Here is a 14718-nt window from a genome sequence, read left to right as displayed (position 1 = left end):
GAATCAGCGTATGGATGGGAATCAGGGAGTCTCGGTTGGTGCGATATTGCCTCCAGTGCACCCTTGTGGTAGCGATCGGCACCTGTTGTTCTTCAACCCTCAGCAACCCCACAACCGAAGGGTCCTCAGAGAGACTGGGCAAGGTGGACAACTGTTCAATTCCCTCTGTCTCCAAGGCAGCTATACCAAAGGCCCACCGGTACCCCTTTGGGTCCTTGAAATACCCTCTCCTGAGATAGTCTATGCCAAGGACGCATGGGGCCTCTGGGCCAGTCACAATGGGGTGTTTTTGCCACTCATTCCCAGTGAGGCTTATTTCAGCCTCCAATACAGTTAGCTGTTGGGATCCCCCTGTCACCCCAGAAATACAAATAGGTTCTGTCCCTTTATAGCTTGATGGCATTAGAGTACACTGTGCACCGGTGTCCACTAGAGCCTTATACTCCTGTGGGTCTGATGTGCCAGGCCATCGAATCCACACAGTCCAGTAAACCCGGTTGTCCCTCTCCTCCGCCTGGCTGGAGGCAGGGCCCCTCTAGTACTGGTCATAGGATTCTCCACTCACTTTCTGTAAAAATGGATTAGAATTCCTTTTCATAGGATCAGGAGTAAGATCAGCCCTTCCACTCTGTCGGCCACACCGCTCGCAGTGCTCACTGGAGTCTGAAGCAACCATTTTCCTGGAAGAATCCTCATTTGTGTTTGTTTTTCCTCGCAATTCCCGTACCCGTGCATCTAGGACTGAGGTAGGTTTTCCATCCCACTTCCTCATATCCTCTCCGTGGTCAAGCAGGTAAAACCACAGGGTACCCCGTGGTATATACCTTCTCTCTCTTCTCTCTTGCCCAGAAGAATACCTTCTCCTAATAGCTGAGATATTGGTCCGTACAGGTGGGCGGCTAAACTTATCCTCAAATCACTGGAACTCTCGGGACCATTTCTCAGCTAGCGTGTCTGGCAGTTTCTCCACAGCCGCGACGAGGGAGGAAGTGAGACTTTCTTCATATTGCCGAAGTCGGCGAGCCAATTCATCTACTGTTGGTCCCTCCTCGTCTTTCCAGTCCACTACTGCCAATGCATTGGCATATGACGATGGTGTGCTTCGTACAAACTTCCGCCACATGGGTCGTGCACATTGGACTTCATCTGGATCTGTGGGTAACCGCCCATCGTCTGGGTCATAATAAACCATCTCCCGCACGGCTAATTCCCTCAGGTACTGGATACCTTTCTCCATGGTGGTCCACTTGCCTGGGTGACATATAACATCTTCCTTGAAGGGGTATCTTTCCCTCATGCCCGATAGAAGTCGCCTCCAGAGGCTGAGGGCTTGTGTCTTTTTCCCAATCGCCTTGTCAATGCCCCCTTCCCTAGAAAGGGATCCCAATTGCTTGGCCTCCTTACCCTCTAATTCCAAGCTACTTGCCCCATTATCCCAGCATCAGAGCAGCCAGGTGATAATGTGCTCGCCTGGATGATGGCTGAAGTCTTTTCGCATATCTCGCAGCTCACTCGGGGATAGTGACCGGGTGATTATCTCCGGTTCTGCCTCTTCCTCCTGTTCTCGTGATGGCCCTGCTTCACCTTCATCCTTCGCTAAGTGAACTGATTTTTTTGTATATTTCTTCTTCTGTATAGGGGTGATTGATATTGGCACCGGTTGGTTCTCTAGTTCAGCTGCATCATCCATCGCCAAGGTTTGAGTAGCCACAGTGCCTGTTGCTGGGGTTTGAGTAGCCACAGTGCTTGTCATAGGGATTAGAGTAGCTGCAGTAGCTGTCGCCAGAGTTTGAGTAGCCACACTGCTTGTCGCTGGGGTTTGAGTAGCTGCAGTGCCTGTCGCCAGAGTTTGAGTGGCCGTAGTGCCTGTCGCCAGAGTTGGAGTAGCTGCAGCCGTGGGAGCTGATCTCTGGGTGGTATTTTTAAATAGTTGTTTAACCCTAGACAAGATCTGAATCACATTCAGGAACAGGCTGGTTCCTAGCAATAGGACCATGCTGAGTTCAACATCCCAAGGATATTAAAAATTTACAAACTCCTTCAATGCTATTGCAATTAACCTGGCAGAGAAAAGGAAGATGTGGGAAGATGTCTCCCCAATAGGTTGGCTCCCCGAGGAGAAAAGGTAGAAAGTGCAATTATTAATATTCTCTAGGAGATAGCACCCAAAGTACGGAGATCTCTCCTCCACAGATTGGTTCCCAGAGGGAGAAAAGGTAAAAGGTACAATTATTAATAGTCTCCCATAGGCGGCTCCCGAAGTACAGAGGTGACAACAATGCCGAGTACAAACACCCGATTAGTTTCATGGCCTGCACTTCTGTCATATCATAAGCCAGTGTTACAAACAACAACACCATGATAACTCTAGCCAGGTTCCCACAGATGATAAACAGCACAACAGGGAGCATATACTGCAAGTAGGGCATTGCATAACGCAATTTCAAGAACCAGAACGCCAACTTTGAGAGCAAACGAACCCACATTGTAACCAGTAACTATCAAACCAATACAATGAATACTTATAACAAGTTTGTTTTAACACACTCTGGTCAGATCTGTCGTTATCTCAACCCTTCCTGCCCCACGTTGGGCGCCAAAAAGGCTGTCGTGGTTTAACCCCAGTCAGCAACTCAGCACCACGCAGCCGCTTCCCCCTCCCCCTCCCAGTGGGGTGAGGAGGAGGAAAGCAAAGGAAAAAAAAAGTAAAACTCGTGGATTGAGATAAGAACAGTTTAATAACTAAAGTAAAATATAATACTAACAATAGTAATAATGAAATATAATAATAATAGTAATGAAAAGGAATGCAACAAAAAGAAGGGGGGGGGAAGGAAAAAAAACCAGTGATGCACAATGCAATTGCTCACCACCCGCTGACCGATGCTCAGTTAGTTCCCGAACCGCAATCCGCACTGCCCGGCCAACTCCCCCCTGTTTATATACTGGGCATGACGTTCCATGGTATGGAATACCCCTTTGGCTAGTTCGGGTCAGCTGCCCCGGCTCTGCTCCCTCCCAGCTTCTTGCACACCTGCTTGCTGGCAGAGCATGGGAAACTGAAAAGTCCTTGGCTTAAGATGAGCGCTACTTAGCAACAACTAAAACATCAGAGTGTTATCAACATCATTCTCACACTAAATCCAAAACCCAGCACTGTACCAGCTACTAAGAAGAGAGTTAACTCTGTCTCAGCCGAAACCAGGACAACATAAAAGCCAGTCCTGAATGGCCTTTGCAAGAGTCTCCTATGTGATCTTAATCACAGTTTTTGATGACTGTCCTGTAAACTGCTTCCTGGCTGCAGCTCTTCATGCCTAGCTTGGTAAGCAGAATACTGGAGTTGAGAACTTTTGCTTTGACAAGGACAGCCATTGGGATAAAAAGTAATCTAAGGGAGACTGTAACAGAGCAGTTTATATTTAAAGTTAAGTTTACCTAGGGACAAGGGAAACTATTTGGGTTTTTTAGCCAGTAATGTATAAGTCTGTCTGGAATGAGGGGAAGGAGAGACTTCATATAGCAACAGCAGCTTAGCTGCGTTTCTTGCCCAACTGTGACCAGAAGAATCCTACTGAAAACTCTTATCTGCTTTGGTGCTTCTAAAAATTAGATGTTGTCTCAGTGCTGGACAAAGATACAAGTTGCACTTATCTGAATCTTCAGTTTGCTCTTAAAACCAGGATGAAAATCCTTCCCTCCCCAACAAAAAATAACCAGTAAATGAAATGGTGCCTCCATTTGTAGATGTGGTTGTTGCTGTTACTTAGTGTGAAATTTCCAGTAGCCATAGTTACTATTTTCATGTGCATATCCTCTTTACCAGTGCACCAGTCAACCACAAAACATTTTGGACTGTATTCTGGAGTCCAGGTGACAACCGCATTAGTTCCCTGATGTTTAACATGGATTTGACCAGGCAAGTCTGTGAACAAATATACCATTAGAGATCAATAAACAGGAAAGCAGTCTTTTCCTCTCTTGCTTGCTTTCTCTCTTTTGCTCTTTTTCTAAGATTATTCATTAAGTAGTTATCATTGCAGGTGACCAGTATATAGTAAGGTTTACTAGTATGTCAATAAAGGAAATTTAGCATCTAGTACTTTGCAATGGTCTCTGGGAGTTCCAGTGTTAATTGCTGTTCATGATCTTTAGTTTCTTATAATCAGAAAAGGGGAAATGGCTGTTCCAAGCTTCAGGAAGAGGAGGAAGCCTGACACTGCTAAATAACCTCCTGTGAACTGCTATTAACTGCTATACATAGAGCAACTGTGAGATAGTGCTTACCTGGGGGAGGAGGAGAAGGGGCTAATTATGGATTATGGCTATATAATTTAATATTTCATATACTTTGTATTTTCTGCAAGAATTTTAAACATTTTGACTTTTTTTAAAGACATTATCAAACTAGGAAAGACATTCTAACTGAAACTGAGGGGGGAGAAGAACAACCTGTCGTTTTGGGATAAGAAATAGATCTTGTGGCAGACAGACAAAATTCTCCATTTCATCTCCTATCTGAAAACCAATATAATAAAGTGGAATTAAAGAAAATGGCTGTACTAGCCAAGGAAGAATTGTGCATGCTGAGAAGGAATTTATCTTGGGAATGCACTTAATGCAAGTATCTTCCCAGTAATTCATAGATACAGAGAACCTGCATAGAAGTAAAACCAAATCTAAAACAGGTGTCTGGAGAGAGCCATGAAGAATGGGCTGAGAGGTTCAGTAAACAAGCAGCTATCAGTCAAAAGATGGCTTGAGGTGGTAGTATATATTTCATCAGAAGAGAGCTAAAGCAGTTAAAGGAGCAAAACCAAATTAAGTCTTTGCAGGGCAAAGGAGAACAGAATGAGGGGAGTGTGTTAGAAAATACTGGAAAACCAATTAGTTGCAGTTGTCTTGAGATCAACAAGGGTACTTGCACACTTGTTTACTTGTGCATGCTATAGCTTAATTTTAAAAAAAATCTTACCTTGGAAGAGAGAGGTTTTTCTAATATTGCAATAACTATATCAAGATTATAACAAATGAAACTATCTTATATTATAAAAAATGTTGTTAAATAGTTTTATTGTTTAAATGAAAAACCTGTGTATTTAGGCATCACAAAAGCTTACATCTTCATTGGAATATGATGTGTACATCCTATCTATTCCTCCTCCCACGTGCCAGTAGGGGTAATATTGAAATAAAGGACAGTAACAGGTCTCTTAATAGTTACTAAGCTCAAAAACCTTAGATTTGCACATAATTCTGAGAACTTTGTTTAAACTGCTGGCATCTACTTACCTTTGAGTACACTCCATAAGCCTTTTTGATAGGTAAATCTAGCACATTGTTTTCTTAAGCTAGAGAAATAACTAGAAGTGCTACAAGGAATGTTAAATTGCTTAGTCTGTTAGTTAATTTCTATCAAAATCCTTTCTTGAGAGTCAGTATTGTTTCTTACTAGGCAAAAAATATAAGCCTAATGAATATTCAAGAGAATGCTTATCCCTATCCCAAAGACTGTCAAAAGGTAGCCTAGAGATTGCTCATAAAACTTCTCCACCCCTCAAATGAATGATAAAGTAAGTACCTGTTGCAGAGAAATCTGGGACAATGTAGATGGTTTGTAGAGATTCTCCTGCTTTGTTATAGGCAGAAATATTAACTCTATAATAAGCCATGGAGAGATTTAGAAGAACTCTTCTGTCCTTTAGAATGATGCAATTTGGTGAATCCCTGCATCTGTTGGGTATTCTTTCAACATTAATGTAATATCCAAGGATGTTCTCACTTTGTGTTACCTAGTAAGAGGAAAAAGATTATTATTCTATAAATGTTATTATGTCCTGTGCAGAAAATCAAGAGGAATTAAATTATATAAACAATGTCACCTTTAATGATAAGGATAAAAATCCCACTTTTAACTAGGTTATTAGGAATCAATAAAGCAAAGCATTTCCTTAAAATTAAGAGCATGCTTAGATTGAGATTATTTAAGCACAGGATTAAGTGTTTTGCTTAATTGGGATCTTAGTTATGTGTATCCAATTAGTAATAACAGCAGTGAAGCAGCTGTAGTGTTCTCTACATTTCACTGGAACATACCCCTCATAATTAGGAACTTGAAAGTTAATGAGGTGTTTAATTGCAATATATGCCTCTGGGAATCTTCATCTACTAGGCTCTGTTAGGCATCTGATCTCTTTGAGGATAAATGCTAGTAATTATACTACAACTTTGGAACATGTTATATATCTATTGATCCAAATTTTTAAGTGGTGATGGCTCACGTGTTATTTTACTGTACTAATCTTCATGAGAGATCAGGAAATGAGTGCACAGAAATGGAAACTGCTGCAATCTAGATAGAAACTGAACTCAATACACGAAGGTCTGTGAATTCTGCAAAGATTACTTCTGATATCAAGCTTGTCTGTTATTTCTTGGCATAAAATTAATAGTGTGAAGACACCACAAAGCTAGGAGATTGGGTTACCTTAATGAATAATTGGATACTTTTGGAGTAACATAGGCAGGATGACATTCAGTAATTTAAAAGGCCAAGACATATGTGTTGAGAGGAATTTCTGCTAAAGCTGGAAGCTCTTAAAATGGAAACAGAAGTCTTTCACAGGACAGGGAGGGAAGAATTGGTGCCATTATTTGAAGCTCTGGTAAAGCTGCTGGGGGAATAGTGTTATGGTTCCCTCACCAGGCTTTGAAACTGGAAAAGGTTTCTGTGTAGGAGAAATGATTCCTAGGATATGTGAAATATGAGGTCTATCACACAAGAAGAAACTAGTAGAATTTAGCTTTCTTAGCTTAGCAAAATGAGACTGGAAAAGGCTAGCACTGCCCTATCTTGTGCAGTCCTGTAGGAGGTCCCATGTTATTTGCAGCCATGAAAGCAATACACACTGCCTGGTTGGATGTTTAGAGCTGAAGCCAGCTATCTTGTGCCTGTCAAGTAACCTCTATGCAGTTTGGATCACTGAATGTTGACAAAAGCAGAGGAGCTATGGCTAGCCTCTAACATCTTTAAACTATTTTTTTGTTTCAGATTGGCTTAAACAAGTATGGCAGCAGAGCCCAAGATTATTTTTTTTCCTCTCCCTTTAATATATTAATTATTGAGTGCACTCCTTTCCTCTGCCCCTTCAATATTTGTTGAAGCCATCTGGACTTGAACATTTTTCAGTATAATAGACTAGTACAAGTGTTATCCTGAATGAAGGTCCTAGCCCTGATCTTATATTTAATATTATGTAATTTTTAACTAAAGCATTTAGATGGAGAATAATTTCTTCTCTTAGCTTAACATTTAAATTGGCATGTACAGTCAATTGCTTTATTAAAAAATGAATCATTTACTGTGCAGCTTTGCTTTCTTCTCAGGAGATAAGGGAAAAGGGGGATATCTCATCCTTATCAGGAGATGAGGTATCTATTTCCTCTGCTGTCTTTTCTTTCCCTTAACAAAAATGTGAGGGGTAACTATAAAACTTTCTACATCATCTGATATTTCAAAACTCTGCCAGACTCTGTCCTTTCTGCCAGAGATGTCCCCTATAGCAAACTTCTTGGAGTTTGTAGACACTCTTTCTCTCAGAATCTAGATAGAATTATTTTCCACGCAAACAACTCTAGTAACACCTTGCTTATTGAAATTGCCTGTGGGCCCCTCGAATATAAATTCAAGATTGTCAATTGTCCATTTCTTATCAAGAGAACTGCAGCTGGTAAAACTGACTGATATACTGTAGTCAGTCAGCTGATAATGACACCTGCTGCAGAAGAGGGGATGCCTCTGACTTGTAGGTTTGAACTTTAAATGTTATTATGGGAAGCATGCAGCTGTTATTCTAGGCCAGAGGCTCGTTTTCCTTCCTGACTATAATGTATTTGCACTTCTGAATTAGTAAATTAGTAGATTTACCAAATGCTTTTCTAAAAGATTTTGGTGTCTCAAGGATATGAATGCTCCTTAGGAACACATGAAACAAGGTGTGTCACTTGTATGCACTAAAAACTTATAAGGATCTTTCAAGGAAAGCTTAATTCTAAGAGAGAAACTTGAGGCACACCAATTCTTAATGCAAGCTGGAAAGAATCTTTATTCTAGTCAATGATTTTGAGCCCAGAGACTGCTGTTTTAATAATTTTTCAAGTTTATAAATTGGTATAGTTTTTCCTTGCTAGTTTCTAGCACCTAAAACACCACCATACAAATTCAGTGAATCCTGAAGCAAGAATACAATATTCAATGCCTTTTACTTGTACAGTGTAGTCTCAATACAATGAGAAAGTCTATTTTTTCCTATAAAGTAATGAATTAATAGCATGGACATAACAGAAGGTACCCAGACTCAAAGTGAATGTTATCTCCCACTTAAAAAGAATACTACTTCTGCCTGGAGAGATTTCTGTGGTTGCATTACATGATATTCTTGGCTTGTTCGTGAGTTCTGGTAAACATAGAAAAAGATGGAGACATGCGCTCATATGAATCAGTTTGTTCTTCATATTTTCGATAGTATCTGACAATACTATTTCATATGATACAAAATTGGAAAGGCTTTTACGTTCATGCTTATTCCCAGTAGGACAAAATTATATTTCACTTAATGTGAGGGACCAAAATCTCTTTACTCCAAACACGCAGTGGAGACCATCCTTGGCTATGCATCTGAGCTGAGCAATGTATGAAGACGTAGCATTTAAATTTGAAACAGTGATGTTGACAGCATTGCTTTCTACAGGCACCTAAAAACAAATGATGTTTAATTTATGTGGCAGCAATAAAACATAATCTTATATTAACTGTTTTCTCAGTCAAGAACCAGTCTTCTGACTGTAGCTGGAAGTTGGGGTTCCTATGATCAAACAGGAATTACTACACATTTTAGCCAATTTCTCTTCATTCTTTCAAGACAATACCCTCTTTTTTCATAAACTCATTCTGCTTGCTCAGGATGTGTAAGCAGCAGTTTAGGTCTAAATATTGCTTTTAAAATCAATTAGACATAAATAATCACTTAACTCTGAGCCTTGCTGGTATTCTGAAGAATAAAATGTCAAGGTCAAATGAAATATTAAAAAAAAAAATCCCCTTATTCTCAAATGCTACAGTATGTCTAAATAGATCCATGTGACTGATATTGTAAGGAGCATGGCTGGACTGAACATGTGACTGCCTGTGCCTTAGCACCACAGAACTAATGTGCATCTGCAGCTGATGATGGCATTGGAACTCCAGTAACTGTATAGGGAATGTAGATTGTCTTGATGCAAAGATACCACCTGTGCTTAAGGAAATCCCTGAGCTGAAAATTGTAGGAGAAAATACTATGGAAAACTGTTGCTATATGTTTGAACTATTTTACACTCTTCTCTAGACATTCATTGTTGACCCCTATCGGAGCAAAAATATCCTTCATTAAATAGACCTTTGGTCTGACCAATTCTAGGTGTTATGATGTTATTGGTAGAAGTGCTACCACAGATTGAAATATTTGTTTTAGCATTTGTCTGCTATGAAGTTTTGTTTGCTTAAATATTTCCTTAAAAAACAAACAAACAAACAAAAAACAAAAACCCCAACCACCCAAATCCCACACTATTATGTGGCCAGCTCCTCTCTTTGGTTTTCTGCAATGCTTTCTTTTTTTATTAAAGTTGTAATTAACTTCATATACTTTTGTTAATAAAACTAGCTTGGTCACAAAAAAAACCCCAACACACTATCATAGAAAGACTCCAAATCTCTTAAAGAACAAGAGTGAGGTGAGATGGATGTAAGACCCAAGTGTTAAATTACATTACGTGTACATTAATCCTACTCTTGGTAAACACTCACTATTTCTCAGCTAGCTTTATGTGCTTGTATGCCCATACTTACCCTTTCCCTCTAGTCCCATGTGTAAATGCAGCCTATAGGCATGTGATTATGAAGTGTTTACAGCCTAAGTTCACAGGAGTAGCTGGGCCATGGGGGATAATGAATATTCATAACCTGTAGTCTTGGTCATTCTCATCACCCAGTGTGGCTGTCTCTTCCAGTCCTTCGCATTACTAACTTGAATCTCCTATTATCTCCCGTCTCCAGAACCTGTAGGACTGTCATAGTTTAACCCCAGCCAGCAACTAAGCACCACACAGCCACTCACTCACTCCCCCCACCCAGTGGGATGGGGGAGAGAATCAGAAGAGTAAAAGTGAGAAAACTCATGGGTTGAGATAAAGACAGTTTAATCAGTAAAGTAAAAGCTGCGCACGCAAGCAAAGCAAAACAAGGAATTCATTCACTGCTTCCCATGGGCAGGCAGGTGTTCAGCCATCTCCAGGAAAGCAGGGCTCCATCATGCATAACGGTGACTTGGGAAGACAAACACCATCACTCCAAATGTCCCCCCTTCCTCCTTTTTCCCCCAGCTTTTTATTACTGAGCATGACATCATATGGTCTGGAATATCCCTTTGGCCAGTTGGGGTCAGCTGTCCCAGCTGTGTCCCCTCCCAGCTTCTTGTGCACACCCAGCCTCCTCGCTGGTGGGGTGGGGTGAGAAGCAGAAAAGGCCTTGACTCTGTGTAAGCACTGCTCAGCAATAACTAAAACATCCCTGTGTTATCAGCACTGTTTCCAGCACAAATCCAAAACATAGCCCCATACTAGCTGCTATGAAGAAAATTAACTCTATCCCAGCCAAAACCAGCACAAGTACACACATCTCCTTCCTTACTGCTCTTAACTCTGTTCTTCCACGTGCTGTGTACCAGACTGTCTGCCTGTGGTTATCTATTGCACTACTGGGTGGAGTGTGGCTGGGTATCTGGCTGTCCTAGAATGATCTAGGATTTGTGTCAATGAACAAGGGGACCCTTCCAAGACTTGCACATTCTTTGTACAGAGATGAAAACTTTCTTACATGGGCCTCTTAAAATGCTCCTTTTGAAGAGGCTAAACAAAGTGGCAGCCAGCTACAAAGGAAATGGAAAAAATATCATAGGTCTTCTGATATAAAGGGAAGAGCACAGGATATTCTGGTGGTATAAAAGAAGTGAAGAGACTCCTAAGAGAGCAGACATGCCCAAGAAGTGGGAACAGTTGCATTTTAGACTGTTTTCTTCTTGGGATCCTGTTCTGCCTGATAAACACATATTCCTCATCCAACTACAGATAACAGAGCTTGCTAAACAGACAATTTCAGGGACTCAGTGATACAAATCATGTATGTGTGCATGCCTGCTGGCGAAGCCCTTGCATGATATACTGAATGGCAAGGGGCAGGATAAGCAGCCTTTGCTGCTGCATGCAGATTTTACTGAAATTATGACTGTTTTTCCCTCTTTTTCTTAGTCCTTTTAGTTTTAGATAACGTCCTCTTGCTGCACCGTATTCTCACTGTTGCACATCCTAAAATGCAACTAGAATTGATCTTGTATCACAGAGAAATTATTTCCCTTTTTGTCAAAGAAGGAAATCTGGAAAACTGATGCAAAACAAAAATGTGTAAGGTATGAATTGTTACCTTAAAAATCACAGCAACCTGATCTCTAATCAGTTTGAAAATTTAATGATGCCAGCAAAAAGAGTAATATGGTCCATCACTTAAAGTGTAATCAGGACTTAAGTTTGTATGGCATTTCTGATATCCTCTTCAGCTTTTGCATTGCTGATGGTTGTAGTGTCTCATTGACTGGTTAATGAACCAGCTGACATACTGTTGTTTTTTCTGTATAAAACTATTAATCTTTCTCTCTCAAACAGCTTAGGATCTGTCAGAACAAAACCAAGAAACCTTTGTGAGATTTGTCTACAAATTGTCTGCATGCTGTGCCTCCTTGCTATCCGTGTTATGTATGCTCTTCAGTAGCATCCTGTTTACATCTTGCCATATGTGCTATGTACTGCTGAGCTGATAGTAAGGCACCTCATGTTCTCAAGCAATTGTCATCTGGAAGTACTTACCAGCGTCCACAGAGTGGATTCTGTGAGTGCCTCTCTGTATCTCAGCTCATATTGTGTAGGAGTTGCAGGCAGGTCCCATTTTATTATCAATTGGTTTATGATCTGATGAGCATTTATGTTAGATGGTGTCAAGCACTTCCCTAAAATGGGGAACATGCAGATCTTATAAATACAAGAGAAGCAGGAAAGCTTTGGTAATTATCTGTCAGGTGTGTTTTATAAAAAATAAAAGACTTGGCTCAGAATACTGAACACTGAAAGACTTCAAAAAGACTGGAGATAATTGCTAAATCTTTATGGTATCAACAGAATAGGGTTGTTCCTCTTGCCTTTCTTTTGTGAATGCTTCTACTGATTTCAGGAAGACCCTTTTTCTAAGCAGGTGCTATTCTGAGTGAGTCTGAAAGGCAAAATCAAAACGTCAAGAGTACCTATAATTGTGAATTGTAGAAAAATTTCCAGAATTTCTTAATGGCTTCTGTGATGGATGCACTCGACTTCTTGACCAAACTAGTGGTAGTTTGGTTCAGGCTCCAAAGGAGGTAAAGGCCTAAGCTGTAACTGGGCCAAGAACTTCTCTAGTTCCATTCTGTTCTCTGGAAACCCCCAAAGGAAGAGTGACATGGTGAGCATTGATGCATATGAGCTTGGAACACCGATCATGGATTAACAAATTAATAGCAGGTGGCTTTTCCAAGACTCATTTATCAAGGAACAAAGAAAATTGTGGGTACAAGGAGTATCATTGTATTGGGTTTGCGTGGCAAGGTTTTGGTAGCGGGGGGGCTACAGGGGTGGCTTTTGTGAGAAGCTCCTAGAAGCTTCCCCCATGTCCGATAGAGCCAGTGCCAGCCAGCTCCAAGACGGACCCGCCGCTGACCAAGGCTGAGCCAATCAGCAACAGTGGTAGCGCCTCTGTGATAACATATTTAAGAAGGGGGAAAAATTGCTGTGTAACAGCAGCTGGGAGAGAGGAGTGAGACTATGTGAGAGAAACAACTCTGCAGACACCAAGGTCAGTGAAGAAGGAGGGGGAGGAGGTGCTCCAGGTGCTGGAGCAGAGATTCCCCTGCAGCCCCTGGTGAAGACCATGGTGAGGCAGGCTGTCCCCCTACAGCCCATGGAGGTCCACGGTGGAGCAGATATCCACCTGCAGCCTATGGAGGACCCCATGCTAGAGCAGGTGGATGTGCCCTGAAGGAGGCTGTGACCCCATGGGAAGCCCGCGCTGGAGCAGGCTCCTGGCAGGACCTGTGGCCCCGTGGAGAGAGGAGCCCACGCTGGAGCATGTTTGCTGGCAGGACTTGTGACCCCGTGGGGGACCCACGCTGGAGCAGTTGTGGAATAGTATACCCTTTCAAGATGTCAACTTTCTGAAATGGCTTCAAAGAAGACCTCCCAATCCGTTGTAACCATCCCTCTATTTTTTCTAGTAGTTCTGGTTTTGATATTCCAGTCCATGGGTCTATATGTAGGCCCAGATACTTTTCAGAGCTACCAGGTTCAATCATAGAGGGGGGTGCCATTAATTGTCCACAGAGGACAGTCATTGATTGTATATGAATCTCTCGTAGGCTGAATGTAAAAGCCATGGCACTTCTGCCCTTGTGTCTTGAGGCCCGTTAGTTCACAAAGACCTCTAAAATTTCAATATTTTTCTGCATTCCTTCCCATGATCCACTCAGCAGTACCAAGTTGTCTGCAAAAGCCATAGCTGTTATATGTTTTGAACAGTGTTGGAATCCACTTCCTTCCTCCTCCAATTTACACAGTAGGGCGTCCACAGATAAGTTAAATAAAATTGGAGACATTGGATCACCCTGTTTTACACCGATCCAAATCCCAATGGGATCTGACTGTTCATTCTTCATGTCAATACAGGTATTGATGTTATGATATAAATTCGTAATCAGGGTAATAATATGATTGTCCACCCCCTTCTGTTTCAGAGCTGCAATGATGTGAGAATGGCTCACAGTGTCAAAGGCTTTGGCTAAGTCAACGAAGACTACCCCCAGGGGTCGATGTTCCTTCTTTGCATTTCAAATTAGAAGCTGTAATAATTTCAAATTTTCTGCACGTCCTGATGACCTTATAAACCCCCTTTGCTGTGGATTAATGGGACATGCCTTAGTCAACCTTGCTGTTAAAATCCTTGAGAATAACCTCAAGATGGTCAATCCGATGGTAGTTGGTCGCCAATTATTGATGTCATTCTGGCGCTCTGGTAAAGCAGATTTTGATATTAACACAGTCTGACGTTCTTTTACCATGTCTGGTATGGTACCAGATACCAGCCATAGATTGAAAAGTTCCATTAATTGGGTAGAGTGAGGATCTATCTTAATAAGATCCCTCAAACTTAGCCCATCTGGTCCTGGTGCTGCGTTCTTACTCATCTCTTCGATGTTTTTAGAGACTTCTTTCGCCGTGATCATGGCTTCAAATGCTGAGTTGTCAGCCTGACCAATGGTCTTGAAAGCACCCAGGCCCTTGAATGTTCCTGGCGATTCCCATCTTGACTTGAACACCTTGTGCACCTCGTCCAGTGGGATACCGCACCTCAGGGATTCCACATCATTCAGGATAATACCGGCAAGTTTCCCTCTATCCAGGAGAGCAGGTGGATGTGCCTGAAGGAAGCTGTGATCCCATGGAGAGCCTGCACTGGAGCAGGCTCCTGGCAGGACCTGTGACCCCATGGAGAGAGGAGCCCATGCTGGAGCAGGTTTGCTGGCAGGACTTGTGACCCCGTGGGGG

At 41.8% G+C, this 14718-nt stretch overlaps 1 protein-coding gene across 1 annotated transcript in view; it reads right to left on the bottom strand.

The window, feature by feature from the left end:
- LOC127028961 (uncharacterized) overlaps positions 1-14396 on the bottom strand; it is a 32783-nt gene extending 18387 nt beyond the window's left edge. Inside the window, 7 exon segments of the mRNA XM_050914639.1 lie at positions 3767-3925; positions 5582-5787; positions 8369-8456; positions 8617-8646; positions 8649-8754; positions 11959-12098; positions 14219-14396. Coding sequence (XP_050770596.1) covers positions 3767-3925; positions 5582-5787; positions 8369-8456; positions 8617-8646; positions 8649-8754; positions 11959-12098; positions 14219-14396 — 907 coding nt within the window.
- Positions 14397-14718: the final 322 nt, after the last annotated feature.

Source organism: Gymnogyps californianus, unplaced genomic scaffold (assembly GCF_018139145.2).
Source record: "Gymnogyps californianus isolate 813 unplaced genomic scaffold, ASM1813914v2 HiC_scaffold_51, whole genome shotgun sequence".
NCBI lineage: Eukaryota > Metazoa > Chordata > Aves > Accipitriformes > Cathartidae > Gymnogyps > Gymnogyps californianus.
The sequence above is the reverse complement of the archived record's forward strand: the minus strand, read 5'-3'. Positions and strand labels throughout refer to the sequence as shown.